At 48.1% G+C, this 21225-nt stretch overlaps 1 protein-coding gene across 1 annotated transcript in view; it reads left to right on the forward strand.

Annotated features, from left to right (window-relative positions):
* TSPAN15 (tetraspanin 15) overlaps positions 1 to 21225 on the forward strand; it is an 82842-nt gene that overhangs the window by 55283 nt on the left and 6334 nt on the right. The window contains exon 5 of the mRNA XM_082264532.1: positions 18923 to 19039. Within this exon, the coding sequence (XP_082120658.1) occupies positions 18923 to 19039 (117 nt within the window). The remainder of the gene's footprint in view (positions 1 to 18922; positions 19040 to 21225) is intronic.

Below are 21225 nucleotides of genomic sequence, written 5' to 3' on the forward strand. Positions count from 1 at the left end.
GCTAAAAGGTTGGATAGCCGACCAAGGTTCCAAAAAAGCATTGGCTAATATCCCCTTTTCAGGAGAACGTCTATTTGGAGCCAACTTAGATGAGATCATTAAGGATCTCACCGGTGGAAAAAGCACCTTTTTACCGCAAAATTTTAAAGGTAGAGGAACTCGTCAAAGACGAGGGCCTTCTTTTTCTGCTCACAAGAGGTTTTTTCGTCCAGCGGGTGAAAAAACTAAGTCCTCCAAGGTTCCTACAGGAGGCGTCAGGGGTCGTTGGTCGGGCAAGCAAAAGCCCGCCCCCTCCAGACCTGAAGATAAACCATCCAAAGCCTGAAGGTGCGCCCCCACCCATAACTGGGGTGGGGGGACGTCTTCGCCGGTTCCCGGATCCATGGCTTTCCAGAATCCCGGACAAATGGGTTTGCGAAGTCATAAAGTCAGGGTACAAGATCGAGTTTCGATCTCTCCCACCGGCGCGATTCTTCCCTTCCAATATCCGACTATCTCCGGATCGTCTAGAAGATCTGCGGAGAGCAGTCACAGATCTACTACAACAAGGAGTGGTAGTCCACGTTCCTTGGACAGAACGGTTTCAAGGGTTTTATTCAAACCTGTTTACAATACCCAGGAAAGAGGGCAAAGTGCGTCCAATTCTGGACTTAAGAGCACTCAATTCTTTCGTCAACATAAGAAGATTCAGAATGGAGTCCATTCGCACGGTAGCAGCCTTCCTGCATCCAGGGGATGTCCTAGCGTCCATAGACATCAAGGACGCCTATCTTCACATTCCCATTTTCGCAGGACATCAGCGTTTTCTACGCTTTTCCGTAGAGGAGAACCACTATCAGTTTGTGGCGTTACCTTTCGGTCTCGCCACGGCTCCGCGGGTCTTCACAAAAGTGTTGGCCCCAATGTTGGCACTTCTGCGCCAAAGAGGTATATCGATTCTAGGTTACCTAGACGATCTTCTGCTTCATGCAGAGTCTCCTCAGACCTTGCTACAAAACATAGAAATTACTATGATTTCTTTACAGGAATTCGGGTGGCTGGTGAACCAGCAAAAGTCTTTTCTGGTTCCCACCCAGAGGCTCGAATATCTGGGTCTAATTCTAGACACAGTCAGGACAAGAGTGTTTCTTCCGGTAGGGAAACTTCGAAAGATTCAATCAGCAGTCCAGTTGTTACTGTCCAACAGCTGGTCTTCCCTTCGGACTTGCATGAGGGTTCTGGGGTTGATGGTGGCTTCATTCGAAGCAGTCCCATTTGCCCAGTCCCATACCCGAATTCTTCAGCAAGAGATTCTCCTCAGATGGAATCGGAATCCGGAATCCCTGGACAATCAGATACGATTGAGCAAACAGACCAGAGAGTCTCTGGTTTGGTGGCTTCGGTCTCCAATGCTCAGCCAGGGAAAGTCATTTCTGCCAATATATTGGACGATAGTGACCACGGATGCCAGTCTATCCGGATGGGGAGGAATTCTCGGTCAATTATCTGCCCAGGGACTTTGGTCCCCGGAAGAATCCAGAATACCGATAAATGTATTGGAACTGAGAGCGATCAGACTTTGTCTGATTCACTGGACCGAGCAGCTCCAGGGCAGCCCGGTTCGGATCCAGTCGGACAATGCCACGGCCGTGGCTTATGTCAATCACCAGGGGGGCACCAAGAGTGTCCGAGCGGCCAAAGAAGTGGCTTGCATTCTTCGCTGGGCGGAACGATTTGTTCCAGCAATCTCTGCGGTGTTCATTCCGGGGGTGGAGAATTGGCAGGCAGATTATCTCAGCCGTCAGACCCTGGATCAGGGGGAATGGTCCCTCCATCCAGACGTTTTCCACCAGTTGTGCCTACGGTGGGGCACCCCGGATGTGGATCTGTTGGCATCACGATTCAACAGGAAAGTTCAGAGATTCGTGGCTCGCTCCCGCGATCCTCTAGCAGAAACCGCAGACGCACTGATCGCCCCGTGGGGGCAATACCAGCTAATATATGCCTTCCCTCCTCTCGCGTTACTGCCAAGACTTCTTCGCAGGGTAGAGGAGGAAGGAATCCCAGTAATCCTGGTAGCTCCGGACTGGCCTCGTCGAGCTTGGTACGCCGACATGGTCAGACTGGTGGCGGACGTCCCGTGGAGACTTCCTCTCAGAGAGGATCTACTGTCTCAGGGACCGATCTTCCATCCTGCTTTACAATCGCTGGCTTTAACGGCCTGGCTATTGAGACCCAGGTGCTGAAGGACAAAGGTTTGTCAGCTTCAGTTATTCCTACTCTAGTTGAAGCAAGGAAAGCGACTTCCAGAAAGATTTATCATCGCACATGGAAGTCCTACATTGCATGGTGTGAACCTTTGGGGTTCCGTCCTCGGTCTTATTCGATTAGTCGAATATTGGCTTTTCTGCAACAAGGGGTTGAGCAGAAACTGGCCTTGAGTACTATCAAGGGTCAGGTCTCAGCATTAGCCATCTTCTTTCAGAAGCCTTTGGCTACTCATTCCTTGGTGCGGAATTTCATCCAGGGGGTGCGACATCTGGCTCCGCCAGTGCACGCGCCGTTACCCCCCTGGGATCTTAATTTAGTGTTGTCGGTTCTTCAGAAACCTCCCTTTGAAGATATTAGGGAGATTCCTCTGCCCACGTTGTCCCCGAAGGTGGCCTTCTTGGTGGCTATTACTTCTGCACGCAGGGTGTCAGAACTGGCCGCATTATCTTGTCGTTCACCATATCTGGTGGTTCATAGAGATAAGGTGGTTCTTCGTCCGAATCCATCCTTCCTACCAAAAGTAGTTTCAGAATTTCATCTGAATGAAGAAATTGTATTACCTTCCCTGTGTCCTAAGCCCAGTCATCCTCGGGAATTTGCTTTGCACTCCTTGGATGTGGTCCGGGCGATCAGGGTATACTTGAAAACGACAGACTCGTTTCGCAAGACGGATTCACTTTTTGTGATCCCAGATGGACCCAAAAAGGGGTTGCCTGCATCTGCCGCGACCATTTCCAGATGGATCAGACAGACGGTAGTGCAGGCTTATTCTATTAAGGGTCGGGAGCCCCCGTTCCCTGTTAAGGCGCACTCCACTCGGGCACTTAGTGCGTCATGGGCCTTTCGCCATCAGGCGTCAGTGGTCCAGGTGTGCAAGGCGGCTACCTGGTCGTCGGTGCATACCTTCTCTAAACATTATAAAGTTGATGTAATGGCATCGTCTGATGCCTCATTTGGCCGCAAGGTTTTGCAGGCCGCAATTTGAGGAGACCAGTGGTCTACCTCGAGGGTTTTTTCCGTTGGAAAATTTTTCTTTAGTCTCATTCTTTGTTTATAATGAGCCTTTAAAACTTCTAGTTTGGCACCGGTTGGGCCTACTAGATTGGATTTGATTTTGTCAATCCCACCCCTCATTTGTGGCACTGCTTCTGGATGTCCCAGCTCTTGAGAATCAAGAAGACTACGTCTGTCAATGAGCGATAGAGAAAAATGGATTTTTGTAAGAACTTACCGTAAAATCCTTTTCTCTTAAGCTCATTGACAGACGTAGTACCCGCCCCTCTATCATTGAGTTGGGTTGGGTTAATTTCTCTGTACTGCTTTAAACAGAACTGATTCCCTGTAGCAGAGAGAGGGAGGATATACCCTCAGGGACTGCCCCCTATGGTGGAGCCAGAACGTTTTGTCATTCTGCCTAGTCCTACTCCTGCGGAGACAACATAACCCAGCTCTTGAGAATCAAGAAGACTACGTCTGTCAATGAGCTTAAGAGAAAAGGATTTTACGGTAAGTTCTTACAAAAATCCATTTATCTTTCCTCTCTTCCAACGCTTTTAAACCTTTTTGAAAATTCCCTTTCTTTTTTAATTTTGACCATTACTCATTCTAATATCCTGCTCCACCATGGATTTAAAGTTTAACTCCACTTTTTTTGAGAAAAAAACATTCCCCTCTGGGTGATCTATGTACATTACAAGGATTTTAACAAACTTTCTCTATCGCTCATTGACAGACGTAGTCTTCTTGATTCTCAAGAGCTGGGTTATGTTGTCTCCGCAGGAGTAGGACTAGGCAGAAAGACAAAACGTTCTGGCTCCACCTTAGGGGCAGTCCCTGAGGGTATATCCTCCCTCTCTCTGCTACAGGGAATCAGTTTTTTTCTGTCTAGTCAGGAGTAAGGACCTAAGTTCCTTGCTGGGATCTTTTTGGTCCTGGCAAGATTTTTTCTTTAGAAGAAATATTTTTTAGGTAGTTTTTTCTCCAGTGTTTTTCCTGTGAGATCTTCAAGCAAAGACGCCGGACTGGGCGACACTAGTGGTCACCCCAGCCGGCCTACGAGCGCGCGCAGACCATTGCATTGCGCTTGGTCGGCCGCGACACATTCAAGTAAGTATGCGGGGCCGGGCGACGGGCTGGATGTTGAGATCCAGTGGTCACCCCGGTTTCTGCCTACGAGCGCGTGCAGACCAGAGCTCCGCGCTGGGTCGGCCGCGACGGAGTCCCAGTGGAGGGACTGACCTTGCGAGTTAAAAGTCTCGCTTGGACGCCAGAAACCAGAGAGTCGAGGCGTCCGGAGTGGTCCACAACCCCCCACCCCAGTGGAGAGGGTATTGTGAAGAGAGGGTGCCTGTCGGTTCGGTATGGTGAGTAAACGTTCCCTTTTTTCTTCCTCGTTATGAGGCAGTATGAATTATGGGCCCCTCCATACATGGTCAGTATATATCTGACACTAAAAGTCCCCCTTGTAAATACAGTATGTGTTTGTGGGAAGTGGACTTGGTTTGAGAGCTAACACTCTACCCAGCAGACTGTAGCATTACAGCAGACATAGGAGGTATAATCCTACCTTATTTGTAGTGTATCTCCTGTAGATCAATCAATCGCCACTCAGCAGAGATGCAGGTGGATGTGCTGGGAAAAACGATTTCGGCGGTCCGCCGCCATTTTGCCGTAGACCAGGTGCATGCATGTCCTCAGGTCACGCCGGCCGCCATGTTTTTGGAGTCTAATGTCTCCTGTATGGGGGCAGCCATGTTTCATGAGCCCAGCTACCTCGTGGAGAGCTGGGAACGCCGGAAGGCGTACACAGGGGGCGGAGCCACGTCCTTCTACCCGGGAAAAAGCAACAGCTCCTTCCAGTCTGTAAAAGACAGACGCTGACTGCAGTTGGTTGGAAACTTCACTGCATCGGTTGGTGAGCCTTGGGGGTCCCTCTCTCTCTCTGTGGGATCGAGAAGCAGGTACTCTGAGGGGCGCTATTGCGCTAGGGGGAGACACATAAAAAAAAAAAAAAGATTTTAAAAAAAAAAAAAAAAGAGGTATTTTTTATTTAAAAAAAAAAAAAAAAAAAAAAGAGGTATTTTTTATTTAAAAAAAAAAAAAAAAAAAAAAGTTTTTTTGTGTTTTCTGGCAAAGGTGTCCTGAATTAACATGGACCCTGCCACTCATGTATCTCCTCCGGATCCCCTCGAGGGGTCTGCGGGATCCTCCAGCACCCCACTGACGATTGAATCATTGTCCGCTATTATGGAAACTTTTGTGTCCCGGGTGAAAGTGGCTTGTCAGGGACAGGGCGCAAGTAAGCGACCCCCGCCTAACCCCTTATTATCTGAAACCTCGGATTCAGACTCTGAGCCTATTTCTGCAGTTGCAGGTACTTCATCTGGTATTGGTGTCTCGTGTACTGTCTTTTCAGACAGTGAGGAGGATGTTTCGGCATCAGCCATATAATGGAAATTGGATATAGGAGATGGCGCTCAGTGTGCATATAGTAATAAACCCCAATATGGACTTAGATGGATAGTCTCATAAGTACTTTATTAAGATGATCCAAGGGTAAAGCATATTATGAATAAAACAAGGTCAGTCCTACCACCCCTTGTAGCCTCTGGACATTCACACCGATGGTAATGTGATCCTGTAGGAGACCGGTGGATGATGTTAAGAGCCGGTTGTCAGGTGGGGTCGCAGGCAGGAGAGCTCGGTTGGTCTGATGTGCGGCCGCTTCCTCAGACCGGAGCTTCTGTGTTACGCTCCCTCGGCACCCGACAAGAGCCTCGGGAGTCGCGCTTTGATGACGTCACTGCACGGGACCGAAGATCCACAGCCAGCCGGCTTGGAGGAATACTAGGATGTCAGCACGGATGGGGGACTGGTTGAGTTTGCTTCTGAAGAGCCTAAAAAAAATCGGGAAAAAGGTTCCGATTTTTTTTACACCTTTATTCCCCCCTTTTTCCATTTTTTTATTTATTTTTTCATTTTTTTTATTTTCTCATTGATCTCTTAATGCTATTTCTGATTCAGCTGTTTGGGGTCAGTTTATTGGCCATTGTGCCTAACCCCGCCCATTTTTCGGCTTTATAGAGCCCCCGATCGCCTCTTGCCACAACTTGATAAAGCTACTATTGTAGCGAAACATGTCGTTGTGGCGATCGGGAGGCTCTTCAGAAGCAAACTCAACCAGTCCCCCATCCGTGCTGACATCCTAGTATTCCTCCAAGCCGGCTGGCTGTGGATCTTCGGTCCCGTGCAGTGACGTCATCAAAGCGCGACTCCCGAGGCTCTTGTCGGGTGCCGAGGGAGCGTAACACAGAAGCTCCGGTCTGAGGAAGCGGCCGCACATCAGACCAACCGAGCTCTCCTGCCTGCGACCCCACCTGACAACCGGCTCTTAACATCATCCACCGGTCTCCTACAGGATCACATTACCATCGGTGTGAATGTCCAGAGGCTACAAGGGGTGGTAGGACTGACCTTGTTTTATTCATAATATGCTTTACCCTTGGATCATCTTAATAAAGTACTTATGAGACTATCCATCTAAGTCCATATTGGGGTTTATTACTATATGCACACTGAGCGCCATCTCCTATATCCAATTTCCATTACATGTTCTATGCTGTCTTACATCAGGAATTGGGCGAACAGTGTTGCTATTCCCATACACCTTCAATACATGAACTTTACAGGTTTTTGTGTATTTTCTGTGAAGGGACATTCCAGGACTTCATCATTTTGGAGTAGCGCCAGAACTTTTTGGTAATAATTACGGGCATCAGCCATAGCCAGAGAGGAAGCGTTGGTAAACGCACTCATTGTATCTGTTCAAGAAACCTTAAGATTACAGGGTATTCCGTCAGAAATAGCTGAAACTGTATCCCTTTTGGGACTAAAAAACGCATCAAAGTGGCGAAGGTTTTTCCATTGCCCAAATGTTTTGGCAATCCAATCAAAGAAGAATGGAGTCTGCCAAAACGCATTTCTACTATTTCTAAACGCATTAACAGGCGTTATCCGTTTGAGGAAACCCTCATTAAGAAATGGACAGAACCACCTGTGGTGGATTCACCAATTGCTAGATTGAATAAAGCCACGGTTATTCCTCTAGAAGACGCTCCGTCTTTTAAAGATCCAGTGGATCGCAAGATAGAAGCTATGTCTCGCACCATGTTTACCTTGATTGGATCAGCTTTCAGACCAATAATTGCTATTGGTCTGGTTTCGCAGGCTGTAACTGTATGGACCAAGTGGTTACGCCGGGACCTAGAAGCGGTCCCTCAGGCGGTATCAGATTCGTTGGAACAAATGATACAGGGGTTACAGTTTTGTGTGTGATGCGGCGTTAGACGCCACTTCATTATTGGCGCGAGCATCTGTCTCAGCGGTGGTTCTCAGGCGTACACTGTGGCTAAAAGGTTGGTTAGCCGACCAAGGTTCCAAAAAAGCATTGGCTAATATCCCCTTTTTAGGAGAGTGTCTATTTGGAGCCAACTTAGATGAGATCATTAAGGATCTCACGGGTGGAAAGAGCACCTTTTTACCGCAAAATTTTAAAGGTAAAGGAACTCGTCAAAGACGAGGGCCTTCTTTTTCTGCTCACAAGAGGTTTTTTCGTCCCGCGGGTGAAAAAATTAAGTCCTCCAAAGCTCCTGCAGGAGGCGTCAGGGGTCGTTGGTCGGGCAAGCAAAAGCCCGCCCCCTCCAGACCTGAAGATAAACCGTCCAAAGCCTGAAGGTGCGCCCCCACCCATAACTGGGGTGGGGGGACGTCTTCGCCGGTTCCCGGATCCATGGCTTTCCAGAATCCCGGACAGATGGGTTTGCGAAGTCATAAGGTCAGGGTACAAGATCGAGTTTCGATCTCTCCCACTGGCGCGATTCTTCCCTTCCAATAGCCGACTATCCCCGGATCGTTTAGACGATCTGCGGAGAGCAGTCACAGATTTACTACAACAAGGAGTGGTACTCCACGTTCCTTGGACAGAACGGTTTCAAGGGTTTTATTCAAACCTATTTACAATACCCAGGAAAGAGGGCAAAGTGCGTCCAATTCTGGACTTAAGGGCACTCAATTCTTTTGTCAACATAAGAAGATTCAGAATGGAGTCCATTCGCACAGTAGCAGCCTTTCTGCATCCAGGGGATGTCCTAGCGTCCATAGACATCTAGGACGCATATCTTCACATTCCCATTTTCGCAGGACATCAGCGGTTTCTACGTTTTTCCGTAGAAGAGAACCACTATCAGTTTGTGGCGTTACCTTTCGGTCTCGCCACGGCTCCGCGGGTCTTCACGAAGGTGTTGGCCCCAATGTTGGCACTTCTGCGCCAAAGAGGCATATCGATTCTAGGTTACCTAGACGATCTCCTGCTTCATGCAGAGTCTCTTCAGACCCTGCTACAAAACATAGAAATTACTATGATTTCTTTACAGGAATTCGGGTGGCTGGTGAACCAGCAAAAGTCATTTCTGGTTCCCACCCAGAGGCTCGAATATCTGGGTCTAATTCTAGACACAGTCAGGACAAGAGTTTTTTCTTCCGGTAGGGAAACTCCGAAAGATTCAATCAGCAGTCCAGTTGTTACTATCCAACAGCTGGTCTTCCCTTCGGACTTGCATGAGGGTTCTGGGGTTGATGGTGGCTTCCTTCGAAGCAGTCCCATTTGCCCAGTCCCATACCCAAATTCTTCAGCAAGAGATTCTTCTCAGATGGAATCGGAATCCGGAATCCCTGGACAATCAGATCCGATTGAGCAAACAGACCAGAGAGTCTCTGGTCTGGTGGCTTCGGTCTCCGATGCTCAGCCAGGGAAAGTCATTTCTGCCAATATGTTGGACGACAGTGACCACGGATGCCAGTCTATCCGGATGGGGAGGAATTCTCGGTCAGTTATCTGTCCAGGGACTTTGGTCCCCGGAAGAATCCAGGTTACCGATAAATGTATTGGAACTGAGAGCGATCAGACTTTGTCTGATTCACTGGACCGAGCAGCTCCAGGGCAGCCCGGTTCGGATCCAGTCGGACAACGCCACGGCCGTGGCTTATGTCAATCACCAAGGGGGCACCAAGAGTGTCCGAGCGGCCAAAGAAGTGGCTTGCATTCTTCGCTGGGCGGAACGATTTGTTCCAGCAATCTCTGCGGTGTTCATTCCGGGGGTGGAGAATTGGCAGGCAGATTATCTCAGCCGTCAGACTCTGGATCAGGGGGAATGGTCCCTCCATCCAGACGTTTTCCACCAGTTGTGCCTACGGTGGGGCACCCCGGATGTGGATCTGTTGGCATCTCGATTCAACAGGAAAGTTCAGAGATTCGTGGCTCGCTCCCGCGATCCTCTAGCAGAAACCGCAGACGCACTGATCGCCCCGTGGGGGCAATACCAGCTAATGTATGCCTTCCCTCCTCTTGGGTTACTGCCAAGACTTCTTCGCAGGATAGAGGAGGAAGGAATTCCAGTAATCCTGGCAGCTCCGGACTGGCCTCGTCGAGCTTGTTACGCCGACTTGGTCAGACTGATGGCGGACGTCCCGTGGAGACTTCCTCTCAGGGAGGATCTACTGTCTCAGGGACCGATCTTCCATCCTGCTTTACGATCGCTGGTTTTAAACGGCCTGGTTATTGAGACCCAGGTGCTGAAGGACAAGGGATTGTCAGCTTCAGTTATTCCTACTCTAGTTAAAACAAGGAAAGCGACTTCCAGTAAGATTATCATCGTACATGGAAGTCTTATATTGTGTGGTGTGAATCCCTTGGGTTCCATCTACATCTTTATTCGGTAGTCCGAATATTGGCTTTCTGCAACAGGGAGTTGAGCAGAAGCTGGCCTTGAGTGTTATCAAGGGTCTGGTTTCAGCATTTGCTATCTTCTTTCAGAAGCTTTTGTCTACTCATTCCTTGGTGCGGAATTTCATCCAGGGGGTGCGACACCTGGCTCTGCCAGTGCACGCGCCGTTACCATCCTGGGATCTTAATTTGGTGCTGTCGGTTCTTCAGACACCTCCCTTTGAAGATATCAGGGAGATTCCCTTGCTTACTTTATCCCAGAAGGTGGTCTTCTTGGTGGCTATCACTTCTGCACGCAGGGTGTCAGAACTGGCTGCATTATCCTGTTGTTCCCCAGATCTGGTGGTTCATAGGGATAAGGTTGTTCTTCATCCGAATCCATCCTTCCTTCTAAGGTGGTTTCAAAGTTTCATTGAATAAGGACAGTGTATTGTCCTTCCTATGTCCTTAGCCCAATTATCCTCGAGAATTTGCATGGCATTTCTTGGATGTAGTTCGGGCGATCAGGATATACTTGAATACTACGGATTCAATTTGTAAGACGGATTCACTGTTTGTGATCACGGATGGCCCTAAGAAGGGGTTGCCTGTTCTGCTGCGACCATCTTTAGATGGATCAGACAGACGGTGGTATAGGCCTATTTTATCTAAGGGTCGGGATCCCCCGTTCCCTGTTAAGGCGCATTCTACTCGGGCGCTTAGAGTTTCCTGGACCTTCCGCCATCAGGCATCAGTGGTTCAGGTTTTCAAGGCGACTGTTTAGTAGTCGGTTCATACCTTTACTATATTGTATAAGGTTTATGTGATGGCATCGTCAGATGCCTCTTCTGGCCGCAAGGTTCCTGCAGGCCACTGTTTGAGGAGACTGTTGGTCTACCTCGAGGATTTGTGGGGTAGGTCTCATCTGTTTACTCGATGAGTCCTTTGATACTTCTGGTTGGCTCCGGTTGGGCCTTCTAGATTGGATTTTGATTCTGTCAATCCCACCCCTCATTTTGTGGCACTGCTTCTGGATGTCCCAGCTCTTGAGAATCAAGAAAACTACGTCTGTCAATGAGCGATAGAGAAAAATGGATTTTTGTAAGATCTTACCGTAAAATCCTTTTCTCTTAAGCTCATTGACAGACGTAGTACCCGCCCCTCTATCATTGAGTTGGGTTGGGTTAAATTCTCTGTTACTGCTTTAGAACAGAACTGATTCCCTGTAGCAGAGAGAGGGAGGATATACCCTCAGGGACTGCCCCTAAGGTGGAGCCAGAACGTTTTGTCTTTCTGCCTAGTCCTACTCCTGCGGAGACAACATAACCCAGCTCTTGAGAATCAAGAAGACTACGTCTGTCAATGAGCTTAAGAGAAAAGGATTTTACGGTAAGATCTTACAAAAATCCATTTTTGTTGCAGATTCCTACCTTTTTTGTTCTGAAGAAATCCCTGCTTGTTCCTCTGTGCTGATTGAGTATAATGGGAGTGGTTTCATAATTATCTATCAGCTGTGGCAGCTGCAGGGCTCTGAGGAAAGCTGGGCTTGCATCCCTTTAGACGTGTTCCTATTGGGAGGATCTCACCAAAAACTACATTTCTCTGTTGCTCATTGACAGACGTAGTCCTCGGTGATTCAACACCCTCGGGTTATGCTGCCCTCCACAGGAGTAGGACTAGAAAGGAAAGAAAATCCTCTGGCCACACCCTAGGGGCAGTCCCCGAGGGTATATCCTCTCTCTCTCTGCTACAGCAAATCAGTTTTTTTCTGTCTAGTCAGGAGTAAGGACCTAGATACCTTGCTGGGATCTTCGGTCCTGGCAGGATTTTTTTCTTAGATTTTTTGTTAGACAGCTTTTTTCTCCAGTGTTCCTGTGAGATCTTCAAGCAAGAAAGCTGAACTGGGCGACGGGCTGGATGTTGAGATCCAGTGGTCACCCCAGTTCAGCCTGCGAGCGCGTGCAGGCCATAGCTCCGTGCTGGGTCGGCCGCGACATAGTTCCACTGGACGGGGACTGACCCTGCGAGTTAAACGTCTCGCTGAAATGCCAAAGACCATGAGTCACGGCGTCCGTATTGGTCGACAGCCCTCCCACCCCGGTGGAGAGGGGTACTGTCAGGAGTTGGCGCCCGCCTGGTTCCGGTATGGTGAGTAGTATGTTCCCCCCTTTCCCCTGACGGGTCTTGTGGTGAACGCGGGCCCCTCTCTGTATGGTAAGGATGGGTTCCCCTCTATCCTATAACATGGCACAGATTCTCCTATTGAGTGTGATTTTTGTGTACAAAAAGCCAGGAGGCTTGGTTTGGGAGCTGACAATCTAATTGCAAGTATGTTTAAGTGATTGTAATCAGTGGCAGTACTAGAATCTTACTGTGATAGATATGGTATCCTACCTGTCAGAAGCCACAGGACATGTATACTGCTTTCCAGGGCATTCCTCCAGCAAAAGCATGCCTCCCGATGGCCACGTGGTCCGCCAGGGTCCGGTACCGCCGGCCACGCGGATCACCATGTAGAGAGAGGTTTATTGATGCCGAGATACTCTGCAGTCACGCCGCTAGCCTGTAAAAGGCCGCCGCCATTTTTGGTAGATCGCACGAGGCCGCCATTTTGGCGTAGCCTCGTGTCTCCAGCATGGGGGCGGCCATGTTTGAGGTGACTCAAACACCTCGTGGAGCTAGGGGAGGCGCCGGAAGGCGTACAGAGGGGCGGAGCCGCCTCCTTTCTTCCCAGGCAGCCAGCCAAGAGACTTCCTGTCTGTTCTAGACAGTGCTGAGACAAGTTGCAGTAAACTCTGAGCATCAAGTGGTGAGCCTAGGGGTCTATCTCTCTCTCTCTCTCGCTCGATAGGGGTCCCTAAGCAGGTAACAGTGAGGGGCTTTGTGGCGCTGGGGGTCTGAAAAAAAAAAAAAAAAGAAAAAGTTTATTTCTTTTTGGATTGATTGTTTTCCGGGTAGTAACTGGAATTATCATGGACCCTGCCACACAGGTAACCCCACCTGTTTCCCTCGAGGGGGCTGCGGGACCCGCCGGTGCACAGAGTATAGATGCATTTACAGCAGTTTTGGAGTCTTTGGTGGCTCGGGTGGAGACGGCCTGTCAGGGACGGGGGTCAAGAAAGCGACCCCCGCCTACCCCTATATTATCTGACACTTCAGACTCAGATTCTGAGATGGTCATTGCAGCTGCAGGTCCCTCTGCAAGGGCTGTTGTCTCAGGTAAAGTTCCTTCAGACAGTGAGGAGGACGTTCATGCTTCCGCCATAATTCGGGAAGAAGCATTGGTGGACGTACTAGTTGTGGCGGTTCGGGAAACCTTAAGACTTGAGGTTTTACCGGCAGAGGCAACTGAAACAGAGATTCCCTTTGGTACTAACAAACCCACCAAAACGGTGAAGGTTTTTCCTGTACCCAAGTGTTTTTGTAATAAAATTAAAGAAGAATGGGAGCATTCTAAACGTACCTTTACTATTTCCAAGCGTATTGCTAGACGCTATCTGTTTGAGGAATCCCTCATTAAGAAATGGACGGTACCACCAGTGGTGGATCCACCTATTTCCAGACTGAATAAAGCCACGGTTATTCCAGTGGAGGACACTTCGTCCTTTAAGGACCCGGTGGATCGGAAGGTAGAAGCGGAGTCCCGCACTATCTTTTCCCTGATAGGGTCAGCCTTTAGACCAGTAATTGTCATTGGTCTAGTTTCCCAGACACTAACGGAATGGGCGAGATTGGTGCGCCAGGACCTGAAGGGGAAAGATATCCCCCAGGGAACATCTGAATTGATGGAACAGATCATACAAGGACTACAGTTCGTCTGACGCAGCCTTGGATGCTACCCCCCTATTAGGGCATGCATCTATGTCAGTGGTAATCCTCAGACGTGTGCTGTGGTTAAAATGCTGGTCAGCAGACCGGGAAGGGCAAGGCTCCTCCAGGAGGGTTCAAGAAGGGCTGGTCGGACAAACAAAAGACAGACTCAGCCAAACCTGAAGCAAAGGATTACACAGCCTGAAGGTGCGCCCCCACCCGGCTTGAGGGTGGGGGGACGTTTTCACCGGTATTCAGGGCATTAGATCGAGCATCGACCACTGCTACCGGTGCGATTCTTCCCTTCCAACATTTAAGTACTACAGGGAGCGGTAGTTACCGTTCCCTGAACAGATCTTTTTTTCTTTACCTTTTCCAAAGATTAGTCTCAGTTCCCCACAAGAATCGGATCCGGTTGAACAGACAGACCAAGAAGCCTCTAGCCGGGTGACTTCGGTCCCTGAGATTCAACCAGGAGAGATCACCGTTCCTGATAGGAATCAGGTGTCTGATAAATGTGTGGGAACGGAGAACGATCAGACTTTGTCGGATGGTCGGGACCAGATAGCTCTAGGGCCGCCTGGTTCAGATCCAGTCAGCGCCAGTGGTCTTAGAAATTCTAGGCTAGCCTCGTCAAGCCGATCTACCCGACTTGGACATGCGAGTCGCGGACGTTCCTTGGGAACTTCGTCTCAGGGAGTGTCTGCGGTCTCAAGGACCAATCTTCCATCGTGTTTTACAGTCGCTGGTTTTAATGGCCTGGCCATTGAGACCCAGGTACTGAAGGACAGAGGGTTGTCAGCTTCAGTTATTCCTACCCTTATTAAAGCAAGGAAAGCGACTTCCAGCAAGGTCTATTATCGCACATGGAAGACTTATATCGCGTGGTGCGAATCTTTAGGGATTCCTCCACGTACCTATTCGGTGACCCGAATATTGGCCTTTCTGCAAAAAGGGGTTGAGCAGAAACTAGCCTTGAGCACCATCAAGGGTCAAGTTTCAGCATTAGCAATCTTCTTTCAGAAGCCTTTAGCTACTAAGTCCTTGGTGCGGAATTTCATCCAGGGGGTGCGGCACCTGGCTCCACCAGTCCGTGCGCCCTTACCGCCCTGGGATCTTAATTTGGTTTTGTTGGTTCTACAGAAACCTCCCTTTGAAAACATCAGGGAGATTCCCTTGCTTACTTTATCCCAGAAGGTAGCCTTCTTGGTGGCTATCACGTCTGCACGCAGGGTGTCAGAACTGGCCGCATTATCATGCCAGTCCCCATACTTAGTGATTCGTAGGGATAAGGTAGTGCTTCATCCTAAGCCATCCTTTCTTCCAAAGGTGGTTTCAGATTTTCATCTGAATGAAGATATTGTACTACCTTCCTTGTGTCCTCAGCCCAATCATCATTGGGAACATGCGTTGCATTCCTTGGATGTGGTTCAGGCAATCAGGGTATACCTGAAGGCGACGGAATCGTTCCGTAAGACGGGTTCACCTTTTGTGATCCCGGATGGCCCCAGAAAGAGGTTGCCTGCATCTGCCGCGACTATCTCCAAATGGATTAGACAGACGGTGGTACAGGCTTATTCTATTAAGGGTCGGAATCCTCCGTTCCCTGTTAGGGCGCACTCCACTCGAGCGCCCAGTACTTCCTGGGCCTTCCGCCATCAGGCGTCAGTAGTCCAGGTATGTAAGGCGGCCACTTGGTCGTCGGTACATACCTTTACAAAATTTTATAAGATTGATGTGATGGCATCGGCGGATGCCTCATTTGGCCGCAAGGTTTTGCAGGCCGCAATTTGAGGAGACCGGTGGTCTACCTCGAGGGTTTTTTTCTGTTGAAAAATTTCTGTTGAGTCTCATCATTGAGGATGAGCATTGTAAACTTCTAGTTGGCACCGGTTGGGCCTTCTAGATTGGATTTGATTTCCATTTTCCCACCCCTCATTTGTGGTACTGCTTTGGGACGTCCCGAGGGTGTTGAATCACCGAGGACTACGTCTGTCAATGAGCGACAGAGAAAAACGGATTTTTGTAAAATCTTACCGTAAAATCCTTTTCTCTTAGCTCATTGACAGACGTAGTACCCGTCCCTCTGTTTTTGAGTTGGGTTGGGTTAAATTCTCTAAACACTGCTTTGTGACATAACTGATTTGCTGTAGCAAAGAGAGAGAGGATATACCCTCGGGGACTGCCCCTAGGGTGTGGCCAGAGGATTTTCTTTCCTGTCTAGTCCTACTCCTGTGGAGGGCAGCATAACCCGAGGGTGTTGAATCACAGAGGACTACGTCTGTCAATGAGCTAAGGGAAAAGGATTTTACGGTAAGATTTTACAAAAATCCGTTTTTTTGTTGCAGGGGATGCCAGAAATATGACTTGTATCTTAGGCAGACTTCTGGAAAAATTAGTGAGCCAATCACACAAGCAGGAAATTATGTTTCTAAGGTGTGGTCTGTACACATTCCCATTCACATGTCACATTCAGGTAGCCATATTGCATTGCATTTTCAGAAAATTACAACAGCTGCAGATTGAAGAGAGAGGGTAATTTTTAATGACATTGAATTACAATATGATTTGTGTCCCAATTGTATATGCTATATTGTTTTTTCTTCATTTGCTATTTTTAAATACCTCCAAGTATTGATTAGAAGACAGCTTTGGATTAAATGTGGAATGGGTTCTCTATCCACTATCTTTGTATTCTCTGTCAGCAATATTCTCCTGAGCCAATCTCTCTAGAAAATGCTTTTTAACTTTTATATCCCAAATTTCTGTGTGTCACTAAATGCTTCAAATTTATCAAAACCTTTATCTGAGGCATATTACAAGACCTTCAATTAATTTGTAGTAAATGTGGCATCACTGAGATTAAAAATACCCTGCCCTATTCTCTTTCTTTTGATTCTCTTTACTCCCCCCCCCCCCCCCCTGCTCCCCCTTTCATCCTCTGGGGTGTCTCTTTGGGGCCCATACGTTGGTCTTTGGGGTATTCCCCATTGTTGCTACTGTAGTGCCATCTCCGATTGCATTATACCGGGACCCAGTGCAGTATGTCAATGGCATTTAACCACTTGCCTTCTGTGCACTTAAACACCCTTCCCATCCAGGCCAATTTTCAGCTTTCAGCGCTGTCACACTTTGAATGACAATTGCGCAGTCATGCTACACTGTACCCATTTGAAATTTTTATCATTTTTTTCACACAAATAGAGCTTTCTTTTGGTGGTATGTAATCATCTGTGGGTTTTTTATTTTTTACAAAAAAAAAGAATAAAGACAAAAAATTTTGAAAAAAAAAAAAGTTTTTCTTATTTTCTGCGAGTAAATTTTGAAAATAAATTTTTCTCCTTCACTGATGTGCGCTGATGAGGCGGCACTGATGGGCACTGATAGGCTGCACTGATGGGCACTGATGAGGTGGCACTTATGGGCACTGATGAGGTGGCACTTATGGGCACTGATGAGGAGGTACTAATATGCCGCACTGATGAGCACTGATAGGCGGCACTGACAGGTGGCACTGCTGGGCACTGACAGGTGGCACTGCTGGGCACTGACAGGTGGCACTGCTGGGCACTGGCGGATGGCACTGGACACTGACGGGTGGCACTGATGAGCGGCACTGATGGGCAGCACCATCAGTGCCCACACTCGGTGCCCATAGTGCTGCCAGTCAGTGCTCATCAGTGCCTAGATGAGCAGGCACTGATGGGCACTGACTAGCAGCACTATGGGCACTGATTGTGGGCATTGATGGGGGGCACTGATGGCGGGCACTGATGGGGGGGCACTGTGTGTGTGTTTTTACCTTTAGTAATCAGGGCACTGGTGATCGATGCCCTGATTACATTCTCCTGTGTCCCCGGCGCTGTGAGGCTCCCCCTCCTTCCTCACACTGCAGGCTCCGTGTGAGGAAGGAGCGCCGGTGATGAGAGATGATCTCATATGTTTACATATGAGATCATCGCTCATTGGACGGCCCGATCACGTGGTGAATGGCCGCTGTGATTGGCCATTCACCACGATCTGTGATCGGCCGTGTCCCTTGGACACGGCCGACACAGATTTTCCCCGCAGCGCGCTCGCGGGAGCGCGCTGGGGGCGTGTCACTGGGAGGCCGTTTAAAAATGGCCTCCCGAAAATTTGAGTCCGCGCTGCAGCCGTATATAGGCTGTAGCGCGGACGGGGGGTGGTTAATACAGCAGTTTTTGTTTTTCTGAATACCAACTGTAAAGCCGGCCATAGATGGATCGAAATTCGGCCTGTTCATCAGGGCTCAGCTGAGGTCCGATCCAACTAAGGGCAGGCTGATTGTACAGAAGTCAATCTCTTGACTTTTGTACAAACCAGCCTGTTGTGGTGTGGTGTTTTTTTTTTTTTTTTTGGAAAAATGGGATGGTTTAAATTTCCTTTACAAATAAAGCTATGTGAACTTTTTAAAAAAAGAAAAACTTTTTTTTTTTTCTTTTAAAGCGGTTGTAAACATTATGTTAAAATTACCTGGAAATGAAGTGTTCCAGCGATGCAATGTCAACGCTGAAGGCAGCGTCTATCTCTACCCGGTCTTCCTTCTGGGTTCGCGGCTCCAGCTCTGTGACTGGCCGAAGCCGTGATGACGTCACTCCCGCGCATGCACACGGGAGCCGCCAGTCAGTCACGGCACATTGCTGTGGAAAAAAGGCACGGGTGGCCGTTCGTTCAGAGCGCAGGAGCCAGTGACGTAACTGGCTGCTATCTCAGTAAATATCTCCTAAACTGTGCATGTTTAGGAGAGATTTACACTACCTATTAGGGTATAGGCTTACCTATAGGTAAAACCTAAAGATGGAAGTTTACTTCCTCTTTAAAATGCAACGCAGCATGCCAACACATGCGCGCTCAATGCACACATGGTGTGAATGAACCCTAATATGTCTGAAATTAATTCAGTGTGTGGTCCTGTTGGAACCACCTGGCACTCGGTCATCCAGCACCTGCATGCAATCTGATGTACTGCAGATCCGTTCATCCGTGCTGTTGAGTGTAGATGGAAAATTCAGTGTGGTGTTGGTTTATTTATAACTTTTTTTTTTTACTAATTTGCACTGAGCTTGAAATTTTTATTTCCAGTTTAAGTGTTGTGGAGGAGAGGAGTACATGGACTGGGAGAAGAACGAGTACCACTCTTGTACAGCTCCAGGGCCTCTTGCCTGTGGTGTCCCCTACACGTGTTGCATCTCTAATAAGGTAAGGAAACACCCATCTATCTAATAATCATCCCTGATAGGAATGTTAGTCCACTTTCAAAAATCCTAAAGATCAATAACTTATGTGCATATTCGTCACCAGCCTATGCCACATACTTCACTCCATATCGACTATTATCACCACAGCATAGGTGGGTATAACAAATTCCCTAGCCTAGAAAAAAGGAATCAATTTTTTTTTTTTACCTTCTTTATCGTATTCTTTACTAAATCATACATGCTTTGTTCAAGTACATATGAAAAAATTGCAAATATTGACTTGTGTTTTGGGGACAGTGCGCGTTCACGGCAGCTCACCCACACCTGTATGCTTGTCAAATTAGGAGAAGTGGATGTGTTTGTGTGGCCGTTGAGTCGTCATACACTTTAAAGTAACTTTTTTTTTTTTTTTTATTCATTTTGGATAGAGTAAGGAAGGGTTATAACCCATGTTAGATTTTGTTTTTCCGCCATCTGTGTCCCATTGTGGCAATTTTTTTTTTCACTTCCTGTCCCATAGCCAAACAGGAAGTGAGAGGAAATCCCTGCAAATCAAGGGAGTTCTTTGGGGACCCCCAGATTACCTGAACTAGTTTCCTTTATGGTAAGATTTCCCCTCTATTACATTTCTGGGGACAACCCAAAAGTTTGGGATTTTCTTTTACTTTCCCTTTTAATGGTAAACAGAACAAATGGAGAGGGTAAATCTCACTAATGGGGGCACACACAGCAATAAAGACTGGCAAGCCTTCTAACCCCTTTTCTCTATCCAAAACTAAAAAAAAGTTTTGCCTTTTAGTTCTACTTTGGGCCAGCCATAGATGGAGCGATTTTCTGTCCTACAACCAAGATTTGCAGGAAAGAAAATCATTAGAATTTTCCCATCAACAGTGTTGGAGCTACTGTGTTTGGAGGGGGGGAGCCAAGTCCTCCCCTCCCCTCCTCTCCTGGAGAAATTGCAACCGCATGTAAAATCCGACAGGCTGGTTGTACCCAAGTCAACTTGGGTACTTTTAGCCTGCCCATACATGGTTCGGATCTTGGCCAGTCCCTGCTAAACCAGCCGAGATTCAAACCGTCTATAGCTGGCTTTATATGAGCTGCCTGCACAGATAAACAGTCAATTCACAGCGCGCAGGCCTCAGTGCTTATTGGATTGAGGCCTAAATCTAAATAGGCCTTCACCTTCCCAGAAGAGAAGGATTGTCTTAACTGTTCCGGAAGTGTGTGACTGTCTTATTAGAATCCCCAACTTGCTTTGCAAACCTAGTGCCCTTGATAAATTTTTTTTATACAAAAAAATTAAGGAAGAATAACGTAAACTGGGGGGGGGGGGGGGTGGGGGGAATAAAAATATCTTGGACTTCCAGCTGCCTACTGAAGTTGCCGGTAACACCTATGGTAGAGCCAAGTGCTTAAAATCCAGTGAGGATGTGTTCCTAGACTGTGCTGAAACACATCAGACTTCACTATACAGTGCGCACACACACGTTGCGTCTGTGAACACCCTCACCCTATCAGACTTCACTACACACACACTGCATCTGTGACTACCCTCACCCTATCAGACTTCACTACACACACACACACACACGCTGCATACTGTGACCACCCTCACCCCATCAGACTTCACCACACACACGCGTTGCGTCTGTGACCACCCTCACCCTATCAGACTTCACCACACACACACACGTTGCATCTGTGACCACCCTCACCATATCAGACTTCACTACACACACACGCTGCATCTGTGACCACCCTCACCCCATCAGACTTCACCACACACACACACACACACACACGTTGCGTCTGTGACCACCCTCACCATATCAGACTTCACTACACACACACGCTGCATCTGTGACCACCCTCACCCCATCAGACTTCACCACACACACGCGCGTTGCGTCTGTGACCACCCTCACCCCATCAGAAGAATTTTCAAAGAAGCTCATAAAAGTAAATTGAAATGTCTCTCAGGATTTTCTTTCCTATTGCTGTAGACAAGTTTATCTGTAGCATTCTCAAAAGTAGCCACATATAGACCAATACAGGAAAAGTCTTAGGCCTCTTTCACATCGGGCGGATCCGTTATGATGGACTCTGCTTGTTCAGCAGGGATCACTCTGTTGATTCCCGCTGAGCAGGCGGATGACGGGTTTGTCTCTGCTCACTGTGCAGAGA

Source organism: Pelophylax lessonae, assembly GCF_965119305.1.
Source record: "Pelophylax lessonae genome assembly, chromosome: 7".
NCBI lineage: Eukaryota > Metazoa > Chordata > Amphibia > Anura > Ranidae > Pelophylax > Pelophylax lessonae.